The sequence below is a fragment of the Hyalella azteca genome, unplaced genomic scaffold (genome assembly GCF_000764305.2).
Source record: "Hyalella azteca isolate HAZT.00-mixed unplaced genomic scaffold, Hazt_2.0.2 contig16721, whole genome shotgun sequence".
NCBI classification, from domain to species: domain Eukaryota; kingdom Metazoa; phylum Arthropoda; class Malacostraca; order Amphipoda; family Hyalellidae; genus Hyalella; species Hyalella azteca.
The window spans coordinates 61356-84840 of NW_025946530.1; the positions used below are offsets into that span (position 1 = coordinate 61356).

General features: G+C 38.7%; 2 protein-coding genes across 2 annotated transcripts; one reads left to right on the forward strand and one right to left on the reverse strand.

The window, feature by feature from the left end:
• Window positions 1-533: 533 nt before the first annotated feature.
• LOC108666001 (GTP cyclohydrolase 1) lies at window positions 534-9093 on the forward strand. The gene is made up of 6 exons (XM_018152805.2): window positions 534-728; window positions 2358-2567; window positions 3422-3587; window positions 5656-5687; window positions 6005-6089; window positions 6493-9093. The coding sequence occupies exons 1-6, from the start codon at window positions 692-694 to the stop codon at window positions 6614-6616; spliced, it is 654 nt and encodes a 217-aa protein (XP_018008294.1). The 5' UTR covers window positions 534-691; the 3' UTR covers window positions 6617-9093.
• LOC108666000 lies at window positions 9023-19242 on the reverse strand. The gene is made up of 2 exons (XM_018152804.2): window positions 18958-19242; window positions 9023-12950 (listed from the first exon to the last, which is right to left on the reverse strand). Exon 2 carries the CDS (start codon window positions 12948-12950, stop codon window positions 9750-9752), a length of 3201 nt encoding a protein of 1066 aa, XP_018008293.1. The 5' UTR covers window positions 18958-19242; the 3' UTR covers window positions 9023-9749.
• Between the last annotated feature and the right edge of the window lie 4243 nt (window positions 19243-23485).

Consider the following 23485-nt stretch of genomic DNA (forward strand, 5'->3'; position numbering starts at 1 on the left):
GATGATAATTAATTTAAGGGCTTAGGCACACTGTCCGTAATTATACGTAATATTTAAAGATACTGAAGCTCTATTCACAAATTTGCATCAAAATACAATATCATTGTTGGAAATGAAGCCAGAACTCAATGTTCTGCATTCATGTTCCTGTTACCACCACAGCCTAAGAGAGTACCATATACCATGGCTCTATTCATAAATTTGCATCAAAATACAATATCATTGTTAGAAATGAAACAAAAACTCAATGTTCTGCATTCGTGTTCCTGTTACCACCACGGCCTAAAAGAGTACATAATTTAGTCTTACTCCTTATAAGGACAACCCCGAGTTCTCGGCAGCATGAGTATTCGGGGCAGAGGCGCTCTAAAGCTGCTCTCTTGGCGTCCTCAGGCACCAAAACGACACGTCTGAATGCAGTGGCTCTCTGCCACACTTTGAAAACATTGAAAATACATTGAAATTTTGTAATTTCAGCGCCTATAACAATCGTAAATGTATATAATTATGAAAAATTACTTTGACTTCAAATTTTGGCATTTCAGGATATATTTAGTGTTCATCTGATTTTACCAAATCACGAATGGTGCAAAGGGATACAGAAGTAGCTAGTGTAGCGCGGGTCCAGAAATAGCGTAGTCTGGGCGTCCAGCAACAGGTTGACGCAGAGCTGCTTAAGCCTCCACGCGAGATGGATCTCGGACGACGTCGCTCCTCCACTTCCATCGGTGAGACTCATTTCGGCTATTTAATTAAGGAACGTATATTGATGTTGTAAATGGTATTTTTCGCTATTTGTATATGGTATTTTATGGACAAATGCATTGCAAAATATATTGTTCTGAACTGGATTGGTAGTTATCTGCTAAATCAATTTCTTATCATCTTTGTTAATGCGTTTCAATTTTCGGGTCAATTTTTCCAATTGGAATTAGCGACGAGTGAAACGTTGACTGTTTATGATCCTATGAAGTGTCATGATCTGAGATCGCACTCGATGCACAAGATTTAATTCATTATCCGCCGGTAGCTCAAGTAAAATCAAATAGAATTCTTGACTGCTAACTCAAAACTTATCACTACTCAAAACCACAGGCGAAGAATGGTTTTTTGATTTCATGAAATATATTTCGGCCGTGAATGCTGTTTTCGCATCGAGGAAAGTGAAGTGTAAAGTTTTATTTCTTGTAAATGTCCTATTATATTGAACGAACAAGTAAGTCTGCAATTAGTAACGAAAAAAAACTAAATATTGAATAGCTTAGCAATTTTAGTAAATTTTCACCGCCATATCTTAAAGGAATTGCAGGTATGTAGCATGGCTTTTCGAAAGTTTTTATTTATATGAATAGGAATTCTTACTCAGCCATTAATGTCATCTTAAATGCGTCGTAGAACTTCGATCACTGTTTTCCGTGTTTTTAAATAATACACAACTGTGCATTTGAATATACGCATTAAAAATTTTGCTCACCTGCAACTTTTTCCGTGGTCGTCATGGCAAGGATTAGTTCTATTCCTGATATTATTGTAAACAAGATGACTTCATTTAGTCACTCGGGTTCTGAGGTTCTCATTAATACCAAAGATTCTTGAGTTCTTCCTTCATCATGAATGAACTTTCTCGCAAAAAGTTTTATTTCCAACTAAACAGCAACAACAACAAAATACTTTTAACAACAAAAGGCTCATATTTTATCGTAAAATTTATTCTTTCAACTCAATAAACTCTTCTTTTATAATGGGAAATTCGTTCATCTCAAGGAGTACGTTTTTCACAAAAAAATATTTTTCATTTACAACAAGGTGTTTGTGATTCGCCTCAAGAATTTTTTTCAATAAAAGTGCTAAATTTCATTGCCGCAAACTCTTCATTGCCCTTTTTCCCCTAAAACAATTTTCGTCTTTGACCACGAAGACTTTTCCTTCCAAAAAGTATTTTTTCTTCAATAAAATAAAAGTCCTTTCTTCCAGCATAAGCATTTCTCTTTCACAAAAATAGTTTTCCTCCTTCAAAAAGCATTTTTAACCGCAACGAAGATTGCACATGTTCTTACTTCCAGTCAGTTTCTTCGATTACAAAAATGGTTACTTTCAGAACTTTGGCACTTTTTTGCTCAAAAAGACTTAATTATTAGCAACAAATACTTTTTCAATAAAAAGCCAGGTTTTCTCTAGATACAAAGCATCCTTCTTCAACGACGTATAGTGCTCACCCCTTTGCGTTTCTTTGACTTCTTTCGATCAGGTTCGTTACGGCTTTTTGGTTCTCTCGTAGTAATTGGTCATTACGTAATCATTGGCAATCACGTAGGTATTAATCATTGCTAATTATTTACCACTTTTTCCCCTCGCAGGTCACGAAAAGTGTTCATTCCACCATGACCTGGAGCTTGAACATTCACCCCTGCCACGAGAAGAACTTATCCCAGAGCTGGCCGCGAGCTACCGAAGTGTGATCCACAACCTGGGCGAAGACGTGACCAGGCAGGGGCTCCTCAAGACCCCTGAGAGGGCGGCTAAAGCCATGCTTTTCTTCACCAAAGGCTACGACCAAACCATACAAGGTTAATTTTGTCTATTATTAGATCTTCAATAAAATGTGCTATGAAAGCTGGATTACAAATCGCTCCTTTACTGATATAAAAGTTGATAAGTTTGTATTATTTATTGAGAATTTGTCGCTGCACTGCTTTTGTACGTGTCAGTAAATGCTGAAGAAGAGAATGAAAATAAGTGGTCTTGTGGAAGCTGAGAGGCTGGGGAATATAAGCCAGGGGGAGATATTGATCCCGCAACAGGTGGGGGTCTCTTCTTGGGGAAAAGGGGGACCAAGAGTATAGAGCGGAGACCAAAGAGATGAAGACACCGAAATGAGGCGAAAATGATGCGATAAATATATTTCTTATTGAAGTTTGTACGACGGAGTGCAGGAATGAAAAGAGAAAACAAGATTTTATTGTAGAGGCCAAAATTCTGAACACAGTTAAAAATACGTAAGAACAACATTGTGGAAGAATGATATTAAAAACCAGAAAAAATTTAAAAGGTGCACTTAAATTTTAATTGTAATTGCACTATATTGATTCGCATGAATATATGTGCAAATGAGAAATATGGTTTGAAGACGTAACATTGCCATCAATTTAGAGCTAAGAGAAATAGAGCTCACTACACTGATGCGGATGATAAGTGGAGTTCAGTGTAGCACTGACGCGGGAATGCTGAGAATTAAACTAAGTTGTTCAGCATACGGTATACTGGCAGGTTGTGATTTTTAACTGTATGCATGCGATACCATCAATAGTCATATAATCTTCAAGATATCTTGAATACCTATAGACTGAATTATGAATAGCAAATGTAAAACATGTAAACTGAATTTTTCAGCGAGAAATTGTTAACTAGGCCCCACTTACAGAAGTTCTTAACGACGCCATCTTCGACGAGGATCACGACGACATGGTCATCGTCAAGGACATCGAGATGTTCAGCATCTGCGAGCATCACCTCGTGCCCTTCTGGGGCAAAGTCTCGGTCGGGTACCTGCCCAACAAGCGGGTCCTGGGCCTCTCTAAAGTCGCCAGGTGGGCCCTATAACTTTTTTCTTTGTGAGTCCTGTAGATCAATGATCAATTATGCCAGGTGAGCCCTGAAGTTTATCTCTCGCGCAGTTCTATATATAATATAATAGCGGTTTCAGCATTTATTAGGCCGTAGGCCTGTCGCCGATTCTTAACATCGCAGAATATTCACAGCATTTTGCGGTCTCAAACGCGTAACTCACTGCTTCAATTTTGCTACTTAACTGCCCGGCCTCCTTGCCGATTCTGATCAGAAACTGTCGCACAGAGCTGGGGTCGAACCCTCGCCTCTCTACTACTATCTTGGTACTCTGAACTATAACATTCAAGTACAAAGTTCTTCGTATAGACTATAGACTGATAGGCCTCTTTTCTACATTCAATGAAGAATTCTTATTTGTCTAATACTCTTTCTATATATTATGAATTTTATCATCTCATAATTACAAATTATTTAAAATTTAGCCTGGAGTTACTTCGAGTAACCATGCCGAGTGTCCCATTAAAGGTTGCGTTTCAATAAAAGAAGTGAATAGGCTTAGGTTATCAGAAGGGTTTTAGGAAGAAGGCACTGTCTTCTTATCACTGCATCATTTAATATTGAGCTAGCGAATGCTTTTACTAGACCAAGAGCTCCAACTCAGGACCTGAACAGATAGTGAAGCTAGAAGTGCATCTACAGTACACTGGACAACGAAAGACCTCTAGTACTAGCGGCCACAAGTAGTCGCCTACATCACTACCAACAACCAAACTTTCATACGAAATCATTATTGGCTTCTAGTATTATCGCATCTAGAGCCGCTAGTGTATTTTTCTTTACAGGGCGCAAACGGATTGGCTTTGCGAAAAATATTATATAAATAATTATTATTCTATAAAAGTTTATTTCTCATGTACAAGCCATCACGATTTCATGAACATCACCAATCAATCAGTAGTGGATTACAACCCTTCTTGAGAACGAGCCTCAATAGTTAATTGCTTGGTAAATTAAAGTAGTTAAATACTCGTTGCAATAATTTTATTTGGAATATTTTAGTCTTTGGCTATTCTGGATTAATTTAACAGCCATCGTGGGCTGTTATAATAACACCGTCGGCTTAGGAAGTGTAGGCATAACTGTAAAAAAACCGTAAAAAAGTTCACTAAAATTAAATTAGACATAAAGTACTTCGAATTAATCAAACTGTTACTAACATATACAACACTTAGTAAAATCGTTATAAGTCCAACAGTAATATGCATTTAGTTTTACCTACAAACAAAGATATGTTTTAATGAATAACAAACTCGCTGGCTTCATAAAATGAAGCAATAACTACGCATCCTGTATTTCGCTACATATTGACGATTTCTCTTGACAAAAATATTCTATGAGATTTGAAATGCAATGACAATATGAATGTAAACAATTTGTGACTAAGCAAGTGTTAGAGTAACATGGACTTATCAAATTATTGAAGGAACTTAGGGATTCCTAACCTGCTTACTAGTTAGTGGTTACGTGACTGTTAATTAATGTCATGAAGACTGCAAGTAACCGAATGGGTGGATTATTGGATACGGTAAAGAGGACCTGCCATGCACGTACAGGAAATTCTTGATATTGATATAACCGTCTATGATAAATGTTATATTAAAGAATGATGAAGCTAAAAAATAGTCACCTGATTTCATAAGATATTTAAATTTATACGAAGTTAGGTACCTGTTAACTGTGTACTTTATGAATCTTAAGGTTCTTCATTACCAGCCAATCAGGTGGACGTTAGTTGGGCACGTTAGTAGCCGCCACTCGCCACTGACCCCTGAAGCAGCTAGTACCCCACTACACGAAGCCACTAGACCATAATTAGTTACAGTTACTATCTGTCATGTACAGTGGCTGCTCCTAGTTGCTCTGTGTAGCTGCACCTAGTTATAGCGTGTAGCTGTAATACTCCTCTAGTCCGTCAAAAATAACCATTTCTAAATGCACGTCTGCTAAAAAAGACGCGAATTCTCACTGAATGTTGTTGTTACTGTCTTTTTATTGGTGCAGTCACTAATTTGTCTCCATCTCGGACAGGATCGTCGAGGTGTTCAGTCGTCGGCTGCAAGGTAAGGTCAATTATTTTGAAAAGAAATGTTTTATATTTTATCTTATTAAACAAATTATCATTTAAATCTGTCACTATTAAACAACTTATTAAACAATACCGTACTATTATAAAAGAATAAAAGTAACGTAAATTGCATGATCTTATGCACTTTGGAACTTGTGATCTTCAGTGAATGTTTCGTATTATCCTTTGGAGAACATTCGAGATGTGCAAGTTATTTTACTGATACTGAATAAATTTACTGAGTAAATTGACACACTTTTGTAATAATATATATAATGTTTCTTTGATGTACACATCAAACTTTTTTTTCAGTGCAAGAGCGGCTGACGAAACAGATCGCTAACGCCATCGTCGAGGCGATCAAACCTGCCGGCGTGGGGGTGGTGGTCGAGGGCACGTGAGTCACGTAGGCGGGGTGGAGGGCACGTGAGTCACGTAGGCGGGGTGGAGGGCACGTGGAGGGCGTTAGGTAAGTTTTACAGGACACTAATGCCACTGGTAGTTCCACGACCATTACTGACTCCCTGATCCGCCAGAACCATTTTTTGCATTACACAACACCCTGCACAAGTCAGGTACTCATTTTCATTTTGAATGAATGGCTGAGTTGTCCATGAGCTTGACTTCCCGGAAGAACTGTCCTGAGTGAGACTCGAACCCGGGTAGTTAGATGCGAGAGTCTCACTAATGCACCACCACAGCTCCCAGGCTTCGTTAGAATCTGCTAGGCAACCTGACGTGGCAGGAAATTCATCAGGCGACATTCAGTTCTTTGAGTGATGACCTGAAGTTTCCTACAGGCACATGTGCATGGTCATGCGTGGCATCCAGAAAGTCAACTCGAAGACCACGACGTCCACAATGTTGGGGGAGTTCCGGAACGACCAGCGCACCAGGGAAGAGTTTCTGTCGCTCCTCAAGTGATGCAAAATCAGCTTCTCGACGCCATGTTCTCAGAAAACGCGGAACTCGGACGCTGTCGTCAGCACCGAGGTATCTTCCGATGTTGCGGAAAAAATCAAGGACTTTAATGCGGAGGTTGGGAAAAATTGTGTCATGAACCAGTCTTTAATGCGAAGTGAATAGTTGAGGTCAGTAAAGGTTTAGCCTACGGTTTTGGGTCTTTTGAAAACCACGCAACCGGTTTTTTCATAGATCTGCATTGTGGCATCCGCACATTTGCAGTGTTTATTAAAATTATTAATACAATATTCAAACCTGAAAGCCATGTATTATTGGCTACAACTTTATTTCTGTTCAAGCTAAGAATTTCTTCATCCATAAGGGACAAATGAGGACTTTTCTATTTTTGTATCGGCCAAGAAATTATGTGCTTTTCCGAAAACTAATTAAGCGATCTCAGCTTTCCTTTGATTAAGCCGTTTTTAATACAATGACAATATAAAGTAGGTATCATTCACTTGTTTGCTATGAGTTTATATAAAAAAGGTTTTCAAGAATAAATTAGAAATTCTCTTTATTTTACCAGTCACCAGTAGCTGAACTATGTTTATGGTCAATTTATTCTACAATGGCGGACCATTCATGACCTGAAGATTTTCGTACTGGCCCCTTGGTATTTGATTCGCGCTAATCCCTCGAACACGATGACTAATTTTAGTTTAAATTACAATCGAATTACATTTAAATATAATTAGAATTGTGGTATTCCGAAGAAATTTATGCGCAACATGTTTAAAACATGAATTCTACCCGCCCACGACGGGCTCCAGATGGCTTTACATTCAAAAATGATTGCTTATCCTCAACTCAGACTCCTAAAAAATCGTCACCTCGAAAATTGACATATATCTCATATTTTTAAAATTCTGTTCGTCAATGTTTGTTGATGGCTAAGAAAGTGAATGTTTCAGCATCTGTGGTTTATGTAGTGACTATTAACTGGTAGCACGAGATGAAACCTCTTGGGCGCTCATGTTTGTTTAAGTGTTGCTAATAATTCTGTGTATAGAATTACGAGCGATGAAATTTATGTTCGAATTGAAATTGGTTTGCATTGCCAAAGCAGTAACCATATTTTAATCGTGCTGTTCTCGGTTATTTTCTTTGCTTTCTTTTGCATATTTCACTTTCAAGTAGTTACTATTTCCGGATTCCAAATAATATTCACATAATCTGAAATTTTCCAGCTATATGCGCTCTAATGTCTCCCAGGGACGTTTTAATTATATAACAATACTTTCTGCACTACGAAGTCTTTGAGAACAAAACTATTTGTCAGAAAATCAGAGCTGTTATCTAATCTGAGATTATTATATTTAAATTCTCAGCGCTTTAAATTTAAGAATACACTCAAATTTTATGGAATAAATTATTTTCTGTTAGTTTACAAATTATAGCATGCACTTTAATAGAGCATCATTCAAGGTTCATTCTATACCACATTAACAGTCAAAATTCTGATGTTCACTGTAGCATGTACGCTTGTCAATATTTCAGCCTCGCCCCGCTGCATTAATTTAATGGCAACATGAACTGCGGAGTCAATTACTTTCAATGTTTAATTTCATACATCATTCATTATACACGAGAATTTCATTTCAGTTGGCTAACTATAATCTAATACCCGTGGGAAAAAAGCATGTATGTAGTGAAATGTATGTCGTAACTCGTAAGTTATTTTGATCTTCCATGACGTGGCAATGTTGCGACGAAGGTAACCAAGAAACACGTTACTTTTAAGTGTATTTTCAATTATAAGATAGAACGATGATGAAGTGTCTTTCTTCGAAACACATTCCTGTTTAATTCTAGTAAGTAGGAAGAATGTATAAAATGAGCGATGGAAGCTCATTATTGCTCATCCAAGCTCACCATTCATTGTCTTTTCTTTGTCTGAGGAAGAACTTTTGAACTTTGAAAAAAAATTTGTCTCCGGATAAGTTTTCCGTTTCCAATGTCATTCGTACCTAAAGCCTTGGTAGAAGTAGACAAAAGGAAGGCTAAGCGTAGACAGAAGGTAGACAGATGGTAAGCTGAGGGTAGACAGATGGGAAGCTGATGGTAGAGAGATGGTAGGCCGATGGTAGACTGAGAGTATTCGTTCATAGGCTAGTCTGAGAGTGAGAACGACGGCTTTCAATCTGGTGCTGGTCTAAATTACATTTTATTCATAAAATAATGTATGGGATGTTGCATGGAATGTTTTCATTAACACACACCGTTGAAGCAAACATAAATTTGTAACGAAATAATTTTTTGTTAACGCAAACTAATAATATTCGTTAAAAAGTTGGGATAAAAGTTCCTGGTATCAATGGTCAACTCTACTCATCAAGATTAATGGTAAAAGAGGAAATTGATCATATATTATTTTTTATTTAATTTTAATAAAAGTGTTTTATCTTCACAGTGAGTACAATTAAATTCTTTTAATGCTCTGAGGTGTTCCTCTACCCTTAAATGTAAGTGTCTTTAAACCATAGTGTTATGCCCAAAACACTCACTACCATCACGCATCACTCTGGCGACTGAGACTGATATTTTCGACACATATCAGCCAAAATACAACGCTTCTTTATAAATGGCTAACGTTGTGAACAAGATACAATGCGATATAACTGCAGCATATGAGTAACGAGTAAGCTATATAGACCACATAAGTGAAGAAATGAATGTAATGAGTTATGTACTTTACCCTGGAAACCCTGAATGTTCTTGAAGATTATAGTGCATTAACAGTGACCTTGAAACAACATACCTTCCACTACACCTATATGGCTATATTTGATATTATAAAGCTCGGGGAGCATTTCTGCGGAGAATAGACTAACACCAATGTCACTTAAAGTCGCCACAGCACTCTCGTCGCCGGCCTTCAATAGCAACGATCTATTTTATTGGCAAAAATGAAACATAACTCCCTAGCGAAATAAGAACACTTTGGCAGTTATTAAGTGATAATCAAACCTCATAAGTCGTAGTATTGACCAGTATTATATGGTTTTTATTGAGGATCGAGCGGTGAGTCAAGTGCTCTATCTACCGAGTGGCAACTCATATGTCATTGACGGTAGCGGATTTATTGAAAGGGAACTCAAGTTTGTGTAAATGGCATTGAAGGGAAGATGATGGAGTCCTGGTAGAGAGAAGAATCCGGTGACTCAAAGTAAGGCGAGGGGATCGGTGTCCAATCTTGCGACCGATCAATGTCCCGCTCATAATTGCGAAGGACATTCCTTTCCTCTTGCCGATGTGCATTACCGCTATTGAAGTATAATCTGTTTCCTAATCTGTAGCTTTCCGGTGATTTTTTCGTCCCGCTATTTGCGTTTCGTGAACTAGCCATGGATTTGAAGATATTACTCCGCGCCAGAACATTCGAAATAAGTTTCGACTCCGTCGATACGTTTGGAATTTGTATTGACGTTACAGACGAGTCGAACACGGAGGTACGCTGGGTAACATCAGGAACATCTGCTTTACTTAAAGCAAATTTAGTGTCGCGTTGAGCCTCTGAACCGGTGGCCTTCTGAGGAAACATTTGCGGTTCTGAGAGATCAATGACTATGCTTTTGACGCGACCTTGATGAATTGGGCGAGTAGGTAAATAATTCTGCAGGCGTTCATATCTCCACGGATAAAGGGCATCTCTGTCATGTTGCCATTCCTGGCCGTGATATCTTCGTGCAGAATCTGGAGCAGGTCTGTCGTTTTCCTTGAAGTTATACAGTTCATCTATCGAAGGCATTGGAGCTAAAGGTATCGTTTTCGTCGTCGGGCGAATAATGTTGGGGTTTTTTACTCTCAGCGGGGATGTGATTGCATGTGTGCTTCCAATCTCATGGGACTTATTGTCACCATAAACACTGGCTGTTAAATATTCATAAAATAAATCTGGATAATCGTGATATATTCTACTTCTATCACGGGATGAATGTGTTAACTTGACGTATTTATCAAAATGTATAGGATTTTTCTTAGTATTGTCCAAGCTATTTACATTAACATTAATTTTTTCGGGATAATTTGAATCTCTTACATTTCCAGCATAATTTCCTTCGTTTCTTCTGCCGGGGCTTCGGTATACACCATGCAATCTATGTTCGTGGTCAACCTCGTTGAGTTTTCCATGCTGCGCTTGATGCACTCGAACAAAATGGATAGGCACGCTAGTAATGGGTCCTTGTCCTTGATGATCTTCGTTAGAACTTGGATCAGAAAACACAGTTTGTATCTGAAAGTTAGAATTTAGATTATTTTCAGAATTCGTTCGACTTGGAGGATTTTTTGCGTCAAGCTCAGGATCTGCTAATAAATTCGGGTTCGTTTTGGTGGAAGGTTGAAGACGATATCTCGGTATACTGTCCCAATTGTGGTAGTAGTCTTTGGAAACTGAAGGATTGCCGAAACTGTGATAATCATCTTGTGCTTTTAAACTGTCGTCGCCACCCACATGTTTCGCTTGATTTCTCAAGTTCATATAGTAGTCTTGCCACTTCTTGGCTTCATTAAAGGATTTTTCATTCGTATCTGATGTGGTTGTCTTAGATACTTCGTCAGAGAAAGGATTCTCAAAGACAATATTCTGACTTTGTAAGATATGAATTTCTGGCTTATTAGGCTTTAAATTATTTTTAACCAAGATTGGTAGCTTTTGTTCACTTTTAACTTGCTTATCTGTAGATACTTTCTTTGTCCTGTTTGACTTCACGAGATCTCTGAAAGTATCTGATGAAACTAATCTCACAGATTCTGTTAGGAATGAAGATTTTCTAATCTCGTCTTCAAGGGCGTCATAGTATTGGATCTCCAGAGGGTGAGTTCTCTTGTCTTGAAATATAGGAGCTCGATCAGCACTTCTCGGCGAATGTTGTCTCACGTGATCAATCATTTTCTTAGCACGTTTTGGAAGCGGAGGTTGAACCGACGCTTCCTCATCCTCTGTATCGTTCGGTTCTTGGAACTTGGTTTCGACGTCGTCAGACAAATGATTTCCGACGGTGTTGTTCTTTACTTCTGATAGCTTAAGATCGTTTCTGTGATCATTAGGTTTAGGATCATAGTTTCTTTTTCTTGTTTTTAATCTTCCTCCTGCAGAAGCTCGCATTTTTCTGAAGGATTTTGGATAGTAAACGGGTGTTCTAGGGTCACTTCCTTGAACTTGCTCGACTGTCCGCAAATGAATTTTCGGTCCTCCCTGGAACCCGCTATTCACTTGTTCGCGGATTGGGTCTTCTCCGATTTGAATTTCGTCCTGTGTTCCTTCGAGATTTGACGACAGCACATTTCGAGCAATATTATATTTTATTTGAGTGTCCTTAGGATTGGTTTGTGTTATCACTGATTCGGTAATCAGGCGCTCTGAGTTGACTTCCCGAGATGGGTAGAGAGCATCTGGCCTGACAGGGTAATTGTATCTTTGTCTAGCTTTCAATGTCGTCGCCGTCCCAACCGCCAGTTGGTCGTTTCCGTTAGCAAAGCAGGGTACTCGGTAATTAAACATTTTTAATTTTCGTTCCTGGCTACCATCAGGCGATGAATGTCGATTTGAATTTTTGAACTGTCGTAACAATGAATTTTTCCGCAATTTTCTTCTCCGACCCACGCGAGTGGGAGCAACACGCGTGTGTGTGATGTCTTCGTCACTGGGTTCGACAAGTCGTGGATTTCTTGAGCCTGATTTTGTCTTTTTGATTCGCCTTCTTTTACGAGGCTCTACATTGTGAACATCGTCAGCATTTGGAGATTTCATGAATTCCTGAGTAATTTGGTCGTTCTGATCTGAGTTTTGAGGGTTGTTTTTCAACAGCCTCGGCCGTCGTCTTATCCTCAGAATTTTCTTTGAAGAGTTTGAAACCCGAACTGCTTTCACGTTCTGCACTGGAGACTTGGATAGCGCAGTAGGTTGATGACGAGGAACTTGTGAATGCGAAACTGTAATTTCTTTTGGTATTTTCTCGTCCTTTGAGGAAAAATAGTTGCTATTCTTAATGGGATTTATTGGATTGTTCTTATCATGTCTCGAAACTTCTCTGCGAAAGTATGATTTTTTGGTGACATTCAAATAATTCGGAGTATCAGATCTCGCGCTATCGTCTTCAGAAGCAGCGCTCGCGTCTATAATCAACTCTCCGCTTTTTTGGTTGAAGCGACGCGGGTACAAACTTTCATTTTCATCCCCCACGACGCTTGGTCTCCCAGCTGATGTCGTGGCTGCTTCCCTGGACGACACGACCGTGACAGCGCAGGCCAGGAGAGTCATCAAGAACACGGCACTTGTAGGTCGGCTCGACATCTGGAAAATAATGTGAAAATTCCATCAATAAATGCACTAAACCGGAAGTTTCAGACAAAAAATTTCCATCAATATATATAATTAACCGGCAGTTTGAGATTGAAATTTCCTCGTGCTGATTGAAGGACAGCAAACAATTTCTATTTTGTTATCGAGAAAACATTGAATAATTAATGAATACGAATGAAAAAGAAGGGAAAAACAATTACAAGTCGGAGCTAACTTAAAAGTATTTTATAGTTCTGCAGAATTGGCGTGTGGGCCATAAAATGCACGTAAGAAAGTGCTCAGTTCTCGCTTAGAAATCATATCCGTTCTGGCGAGGCGGCACGCGGGCCAACTTTTTGATCGTTGAGACCGAGAAAAACAAACTTTGAATTTTTGTTTTCAGGACAAAAAACAGAACTGGTTTTGACGAAGCGTTCGTGAAAGAGCATAGGTGAATATATAAGAGGTATAAACCACAATATGTAACATATACTGTAGGTAATGTATCTTGAATTTAGAGCCTCATTTTAATAATATGTTCTAAAAAATATCTAATAATCGAAGATGTGTGTTGATTCCTGTATCGTTACAAAGGGGACAAAAAGTAACAATTTTTTACTATTCCCTTTCATGAGATCCTCAGGAGATATTTTCGTAACTTTTATTGCTCGCTCGTCACTCGAATTTGATTACGACTATTTTAGAATGTTCATTCTTCGCTCATTACCAGCTCTAATATAGAACTTTCTTGCGAAAGTCAAGGAGAAAGTAATTGCGGACGTTACTGTGCAGAGATTTTATCATTTTAGTTTATTTTGTAAGAGACAATTAATATTTTTTGCTCCTCTTACCGACTTTTTCCAATGCAGGGAGTTATCAGATTTAGAAGAAATAGAAAATTCTCGGATATGAATCCACATAGAAGGATTTAAATGATAAAAATATTAAATAAATGGTATCCAAAATATTAAAAGTACTTGAACTTTAATCTGTTTGTTCCACGCCGGCATTTTTACTTTCTTTTCGTGTATTGAACTTCTTACTTTAGAGATTATAATGTTTCCAAAATTCCGCCTAAATTACAGAAGAGCGTCGTTTTTTTATAAATTTTACGACTCGATGACTATGCAAAGGCAACAGTAGCCAGACAACAGTAAACTCTTGTGCAGTTACTGCTGCGGACGTTATCCTATCCTTAGCAGCCTTATGCTCCCACTTTAACCTATTTCAGTAGCCTTACTTTCATGTTCATAGTAGACTTAATTTAATTAACAGGTTTCGAGGAGCATTTAATCCCCGCCTCGATTTGTTTCAAGTAGACTCATTAACTCGACCCGAGCAGGCTCTTTTCCCCGCCTTAACCTGTTTCAAGTAGCCTTATTAACAATTGTTCCTAGCAGGCTAATGACCTCGCCTTGTCCCGTTTCACGTATCCTCACGGACATGTTCACAGTAGACTTAATTAACCGGTTTCGAGCAGCAATACCTAGCCTTGATCAGTTTCAAGTAGCCTCATTAACCTGTTCCAAGCAGCCTCATGTCCACGCCTTAATTGACCTGTTTCAAGCAGCTTCATTAACCTGTTTTTGCAGCCTTATTAACCTGTTCTCCCTTAAAGGGAAAGCAGGCCGGTATCGCTGAGGTGTTCCACCTGTTTCCTGATTAGCGTGCTAGGCGCGATGTGGCGTGCACTGTAACGAACTTTAATTGTACAACTGATCTCATTTTGTGTCTTCAGTTAACTCGTCAGTCTACTGATTAAAAACTTGTTTTTAAACTTAAAGAGAATCTTTCGCTTGTTGAATGAAAAACGATCTTCGATGATTTATTGGAAAATATTCCATAGCATTTTTTGCCCACAGGCTACAAATTGGCGTGAAATATTTTTTATACAATGTCAAGCGCGTAAGAGCATGTTTTACATCTGGTCAGGTGGATATACCATAATATTCGTTAATTATTTCACAGTCGTGTATATTAATCTGCACAACACCTCTCTTTCTTTCTCTCTGTCGCGTTAACCAATGTGCTAGTGTGTATTACCAATGTGCGTTAACCTGTGTTCTATTACTTCCATAAACTGTACTTAAATACTACCTTGTGAAATGCAGAATGTTTGCCGTGTTTCATTCAACTTGTCCTTCATGTCCCACTGCACCCTATTTCCAAATATTCTGTACAATTAATGAATTTCTTCATTTATTCATGCATTTTTATCTTGATGGCAGAATCTTATCCCAGCATCACCTCGCAGTTTCTCTTATCCCTACGTTCACGGCGCAGGCAAGTCGGCAACGCTTGCCGTATAGTTCGTGAGTAAAGATGAAATAACGAGAGGGCGGAGCTGCAAGTTAGACACGCGTCGTGCTTCATAATTTTGCGGCACTCTCGTGCTCGTCGTCATGCGTGACAAGTTCAATGGGAGCATATAATTTGCTGCCTTGCAATTGATTAAATATATCTAGGCATGTCCACAGTAATTTGTTTTTAGCGTATTTTCTCATTTATGGAAGAAATGCCCTATTGTGCTCGTCATGTCCGTCCGTCTGTCTGTCCGTCCGTCTGTCCGTCCGTCCGTGACTTCACATTTTCGTCGACGAGAAAATGCGCTCTCGGTCACTCACTGCAGTGAGTACTGAGTTATGTTTTTATTTCATAATATACAAGCAAAATCAGCGCAGATATTCAGCTGAATTGAATGTAAATGAATTCTAATGATTGTTTTTGAGTCATGACAACCTTATTCAGAATCAATCAGAGACACGAAAGATGCTGCAATATTTCACTGTTAGCGTACCTCAAAATAGGAAAATATATTATTATGTTGAAAAAATATTATGAAGTTTAAAATTTGAGTTTATTGATTTCGGAAGCGGAGTGCCCACGTACAAATGGAATACCTATGCACAACTTCAGCCATTCGTCAAAACACAGAATGTCTGTTGACATCCACAATTGTAATGACGCTATGCCACACTCATAGAAATGAGTGAGACTTTGTTCAAATAGCGGTGAACTTTTCCCCTTTGTGTGATTCATCCTGACCCAGTTTGGCCCGGCAAAAGGGCGAATCAGCGCTTCGTTCGCTCTCTGCTCGTGCTGCGGGTAAAATGTGTCAAATTTAGACTATATGATTCAATCATTTTTCTGATTGCATGTAAATCGGATACCTGTCTAATATATGTACTGAATGTAATGTCATATATTTCACCACAATCAGTGTGGAATTCCAGAGGGGTAAAATATTAACTGATAAACAAAGCAATTCGGAAAGCATGACCTAAAAACCTGGAAAGCCCAGCATATACCTACACTTTCAGTCCTTCATCATCACTGACAAGTCTCTGCAAGCTACCACAGCTGTTTCATTGAAAAAAATAGAGCATAAATCATCCGGGGCCCAGCATCAGCCCAGCCTGCACCACATACCCCTATATGTACATCAGGCACCGTATACTATTAAAACTCGCTCAAGTGCATATAGCTTTCTAGGTAAACGTAGCGGCCGGTTTCACGTCGGTTATGGATTAATTTAGCTTAAAAAGCTGTCAGTGATTGGCCGACAGAGTTACAAACTCGTTATTATTTTCGATAATAATGCCTCTGGTCTAGCGAAGTCCATGGATACATTTGAGGTTGCGATCGGCAGCGTCCGCTCTCACTGCGTCCCGAGGGGCAAAGCGAGTCGACAGGTCTACGCCCCGGTGCTGGAAAGCCAGCATGAAGAAAGTGATGTTCCGATGCGCTTGCTGGAGATAAGTACTTTTGCCTGCGGTCATGGCATTTAGATATTGAGAATGCATATTGACTTTCATTCAGTTCATTCCTTCCCGCCAAACCACCATTAACTTTCATTGTAGTGTCTCTTACTATCTTTTACTATAATTTGTTTTATAATTTAATCTACACATTTTCACAATGACGCAATCGGAAGAACTGTGATTACTAGATGGGAATAATTTAGTAATGATCTCATTAGATGACCATTTATACTCAAGCTTCATTAACCACGCCCCTACCCTCGGACCTGATGAAACAAGGGCAAGTGTTTAATGCGGCTTCTTAAAATGAGAAGACCTTTAATCTTTACAGTCCCATCAAACATTGCCTGTACTGTTCATGGCCCTTTCATTCTCATTAACCCTTCACGGTGCCATTAATTTCACACTCACCCTAAAAAGTCACATTAATTTTGCTCGCTCCATGCATTCACATTCCCATTAATTTTACCGCCAACCTCAACAGTTTCGTTCATCTTGCCCTAATCCTTGATTAGGCCTGATTAGTCAAATTCGTAACCTATTTCTGTTCATGTCCACTTACTATTATTAATTCATTCGTGTTCATATATTCACCTTAGTCATACCGTCAACACTCCTCAGCTTCATTCATCTCGCTGATGACCGACCGTAACTATCTGAGCTACCATGCATCATCATGCATGTATGGTAGTTACCATGTATACGAGCTACCATGCATGTAGATTCAAAAGATTTAAAATACTTTTTACATAGAAGAGTCCTTTCGATGCTCGGCACTGGAATATTCAGGACGTTTCGAACGTTTACATCACTTTACATACGGGAATATTAACTCGATATGACACATAAATTGTTGTGTTAAAATCTCAAGGCACTGAAAACCGGTGTAACAATTTCTCTATTCGAAGTTCTAATCAATTTCTAATGTTTATAAAATTAATTTAACGAGGAAAAAATGTTCAAAAATGTTGACTAGGTTCATTTTTGTTAAACATATATCAAAGAGCATTTTTAGTTACGTGACATTCCTTAATCAAGTTTCAGACTTTTTCTGAGACGAAAATATTTTAAATTCTCAGATATTATCAAAGCAACGTCAACATTGCCTGCTATATAACACCGGCGCGTACGGAGTGCAAAAGAACCAAGTTTTCCTTGTAAATGAATTTCATCTCAAAAGAAATGGCAGCTGTCTGAGCAGGGTTCAGGACAACGAAACTATTGAGAAACAGGATTGAATGATTACTTCATTTTTAGCGCATTTTCTCATTTATGGAAAAAATGCACTATTGTGCTCGCCGTGTCCGTCCGTCCGTCTGTCTGTCCGTGACCTCAAGTTTTCGTCGACGAGAAAATGCGCTCTCTGTCACTCACTGCAGTGAGTACTGAGTTATATTTTTCCTTCAATAGGGTTCTCGTGTTCCCTATAAACTTTTTTTAGTTTAAAAAATTCGACCTAATAAAATCTAATGTTTAGAATATAATCTTTTTTACAGTTTTACAGTTGGATTATAGTAAATTGTTATTAGAAAGTCCTCTCAGATCTCTAGGAGACAATTAAAGAACATTACAAGAATCTGCACCTACAATGAGCATTGTAATATTCTGATTATGTTTTTTTTCGAACCTGTTGCCATGTGCATACAAATTTAATTTTTCATATTTTGGTCCATACGTATAGTATATCCGTAATTACCTCAAATTGCAATCCATGAGGCAGAAATTATCAATTTTCGAAGAAAGTTTTCACGAGACCAGCGAGACGACAAGAAGTATTATGAGGGAGAAAGTTGACCAGTAAAGGAGACGAGTTGATCATTAGAAAAAGCACGACTTTCGTTTATGCCAGCGTCTTCTAGGAACAGGTTCGGGACTCTTGTTTAGTGCGCGATAATATGACACCTAATGACACTAGGTATGTATATGACACCTCATGTATGAAGATAGAATATATGCAATATTCAACATAGAGAATTAAATGGTCATGACATTTCATCTAATAACTGACGATCACTGGCCACTTCTCGATTATTTTTTGCGTACTTGTATTTTGTCGCTCCGAACGATAGGCAGATTTGATTTTGAGTGCCGCTGGCTTCGGCAATACGGCGGCTTGATGAAGTTCGAAGCTAAAAAAATGATCAATCACTTCCCTGTAAGATAAATAAGTTTCACATCAATCTGTTTTTTTTTCTGTGGAAATGTAAACTATGTTATTTTAATCTATTTATTATCAATAAACTAGAATATAGACATACCTTCGTGTTTTTAGGGTAGTATGGAAGATTAGGACGTCACAGTTCTTTCCAACGTTTATTTCTTTGATATTTTTCAAATAATCCACTATTTAACGCTAAATTTTCAATCAATTTGTCCTTGTTATTCACTTGCAAGTAAAAATCGGTTACGGCTGTAAGCTGCAGTGTTTATAATTTATGGACGAATATTGCGGCATCTGTTGCCTCTCCTACATTTGGCTCCTCGGTGAAAGCACTTGCTCGTGAACTGTGTCTTCAAAATCTGTGAAAAATTATATGTGTGAAATTTTTTAATGATGATTGCAAATTTATAAATGTTTTACTCTACAGACTTGAGCAAAAAAAAAACATTATTAAATTAAATTATGTGTGACTTTATATGTTAAATTGAAATTAAACAATGAATTGACACATCACAGCTTGGTATTAAAATCTGTTGTCGCCCTAGAAGCATAAACACAGCGTCAGCTGGCACAGCTACCAGTGACCTACACACACGGGACAGACGCGCCAGCGACCCTCACTCCACGGCAGCCAAACCTGCAGTGCAGCTAAGGAGGGCTACGGAGTCGGCACGGATGCCGAACTGAAGGCGTGATGCAAAATTTTCTCTCGCGCAGACGCGTACCGCGGCGGATGAGGTTATCCCGCGACATGCAGCAATGTTCCCTTTAATTAATTTACCTCGACGATAATACTGGAACCAAAGTATTTAAAAATGCAGCATGCGTGTGAAAAATAATTGATAATGATCCCATTTAATTTTTGGTTTAAATTATCTCGTTATTCACACAACCTTTTCCTGAAATTTAGAGAGCTTGTCGGACGGCGTTGAAGGCAAATTTAGCGAATGGCTTCAAACCCATATAATGATAATGCATTCATATTTAAGGACTCGCACATTGACGTGAAATGTTATACGGCAATGCTCGGAAATTTTTTCAACATGAAAATTCAAGATTTCTTTCTCTTACTTCCATCAACTTTTTCTGCTTAGCGGTTGAACTCCAATAGGCCATGATTTTTCAGAAGCCGGGAGAAGGAAGATGTTGTTCGTGGCGCACGTCAAAACGCACCTCGAGTTCTGCGAGACAGTCTGGACTCTGGTCACCCTGACTAAGAAAAAGACAGCTATGGAACTCATTGAATCGGTGCTGTGGAGAACGACTTAAGTGATCACATACTTATAGGTGTCGCACACGAGCAGCTTCTGGAAGGAAAACATTACTATGAATTTGAGTTTTGAGTCCGGACATAATTGGAAACTTACAATTCAAATTGTAAAAAATTGTAAATTGTAAAAAAAATTTTTAAAAAATTGTAAATTGTAATGGAAACAACGACACTAACAAATGATCCTTACTTTTAATTTTGAGAAAGGAATTTTTTACTAGCAAAATCTGTCGCGTCGCCGCCGATGCGAGGCATTGCAGGATTCTTGCTACAGCTTGCTGGGACTCCAACCTCGTAACTCACTGCGCCAATTTGGCTGTTCTCAACCATACGGTCACCTTGCAAATTTCAACCAAGACTTCCAAGAGAAGTTGATTTCAAACCCACAATTCGCTCCTCCAATCCTTGTCCTCTAACTGTAACTCCGTGATAATTTTACTCTGGGACAGTTTTCTCTATTGCCTTGATATTTTTCCTGTTCATTTCTTGTCTCGTCTCTTTTTCCCGTTTCATGGCGAGAAAACGATTCTGAGATGCTGGAGTCTTGATGCTACCAAGTGTAACTGACAACAGTGACAAGCAAATTTGTGGTGAACTTATAAGGACCAACAGGTACTACCAGTGCCATTGCCGAAACGAGAACGTTTTTATACTGGATACTGAGAAGATTGATAGCGTTTTAATAATAGTGGTGTGAAGAACCTCGTATCGAGAATCTTCTTAGGGTAGAATAATTTGACACGCGTAGTTTGCCGACGGTTTCTGGCGAAGTCGAAACATTTATTAAAACTAAACGAAATATAAAACATACGTATATACACAATAATTGTACAAACAAGTCAGGTACAACAGCCTCGGGTATAGCGGCTACTTACCAAATTATTGAGGTAAGCTCGGTTAGTCAAACTGGTAATCGCTTTCATCGTCTAATGATGGCCTATGCCAATCGCAACGCTTTAGTAAACTGGCGTGCTCGAGAATAGGACGAATCTAAAATTTTATATTAAGCGTACATGAGAAAACCCTCCACAAGCGGTTTCAGCGTTTATTAGGCCGTAGGCCTGTCGTTGATTCTTAACATCGCAGAACATTCATAGCAATTTGCGGTTTCGAACTCGCAACTCACTGCTACAATTCTGCTGTGCTTAACCGCCCGGCCTCCTCGTCGATTATGACCAGAAACTGACGCACAGAACTGGGATCGAACCCGCGCCTTTCTGCTCCAATCTTGGTACTCTGAACTGTAACCACTGGGCCACCCTGCCCTTTTAGTTTTAAACTAGTAAACCAAGGTATGAGTCTCATTGTTCACTAGTCGATCTCCTTCATTGACGTGACTGTGATTTCGTGTTTTCTGGAGTTAATTAAAGAACGAATCAGCATTCTCCTCGTCATCGCTGCTGCTGCTGCTGCTGGTAGCTTTTGCAATTGTGTCAGAAAGCTTCCCATCAACCAGAGAGATTATTTCCTGCCTTACTTCTCTCAGTTTAGATTCGTAAAATCTATCAAGTAAAATCTAGTAATCTAAAAATTAATAAAAGTAAAATCTAAAAAGTACTATTAAAAGTAAAATCTAAAGGCTTTATCTATATATGTAGCGGTAGCGCTGTAGCGGCAAAACTTCGATCGTATCGCTACTTAAATAAGTAGCGGGCGCTACCGCTACAATTGCTTACTAAATGTAGCGCCGCTACTGCTACATGTAGCGCGCTACTGCCCACCTCTGTCGACAATGCACCAACCTTGAACGCTGTCACGAACAGACTTGATTGACACTTAAGCATTATAGGTAAAGCACGCAGGAGTCGCCGAGTAAAAAAGTCATTGGACAATATTTTTTCGCCGCTTCCGTCAAAGGTGGGACCAACGGCTACCTTTAGAAGTGTGTAAGGCTTTTATAAGACTACAAAAATTTGCGTCTTGCTTAGATCGGAACTATGCAAATTATTAGAGGGAAAAAACTGACATGCAACTCATCCATTTAAAACACTTCTTCTCTCTTCGAGTCACTGACATGTGGAACCGACTCCGAAAGATTTGATGCTCCGAGTATTATTAAATTCAGGAACAGACAAGATTAGAGTGTAGACTGTTGAGGAATGTTGTTTGGAAATGTTTCGAAAAAACAGGCAGATGATCAGCTTCAACGTCAGTTTTGGATAGATTTGGTCAAAAGGAGATAGTCTCAGAAGGATCGGTGTTGAAATTGGCTGGCATAGTTTATCCTGTTGCAGATTCTTGTAATGTTCTTTAATTGTCTCCTAGAGAACAGTAACACACTATTCTATTTGCGAAATTAAAAACATTCCACTATAATCCAAATCTTTTAGCTCTGTCGATTGCGAAGTCATGACATTGTATAGTCGCTTCCGCTACCGAATAAAAAAAACATTATACAATAGAAATACCCATTTTTACGTCTCTTCTCCTCTACGTCTACGCTAGTCAGTCTAATGTAACATTGTCCTGGGAGCTTTTTATGCCATGTGATGATGTTGGCCTCTCATCGACTTGGCACTTATAAAAGCTCATTGGTCTCGATGTAGTGACTTTGCTTGAATGTGTTGAAAAATTTAATGGAAACTTCAAACTTGACGTTCCAGAATCAATAACCTAGAATTTTTAAACTTGATAAAGTGTAGACTACCTATAATATTACTACTACGTTGCAGGTTTCGTAAAATTTTGAGCATCCAATCACGTTTTTCGGACGTTAGAACTTATATTGATGGATGATAAGATAATCAATGTGTTTATGTAGACAAAGGCATTGTTGAGCTAGCACAATAGAATTAATGGGCCGAATTGCTTTGCATCTTATTTACTGCCGGATTGCGAAAGGAGCGGAGTCAACGTTATCGGTGATCTCTCTCTGCCGACAGCTGACACAGACAGGAGACAGCGACAGTCTGTCTCTGTGACTCGTGACTTCGTGAATACTGACCAGTCACTGAGTAGTCAGTCTAGTGACTTATTGCTGGAGAGTGGAGCCAGTCTAGGATTTTAGGCCCAAGTGGACAGTGCGCTACATCAGATCTTGGTGATTTCTTTTATTATTTTTACTATCACTACTAGTACTACAGACTACTGTCTGAGAGACTGAGACCTGAGTAGGGCGGGCTGTAGGCCTACTGAGTACTGACTATAGTAACTACAAAATCTACAATGACACTATTCTATTGTTATTTATGTAGAATGTGCTATTCCAATGTAAATTTTATTCTTTGAATTTTGACAAGTGGCTAAAAATTAATGTCATGATTTTAATCTCTAAAATTTACTTGTAGCTTTAAAATTGATATTATCCATGCAGGCCATGGCCAATTTGGCCATGCTTCTTGATTGATGATTCATG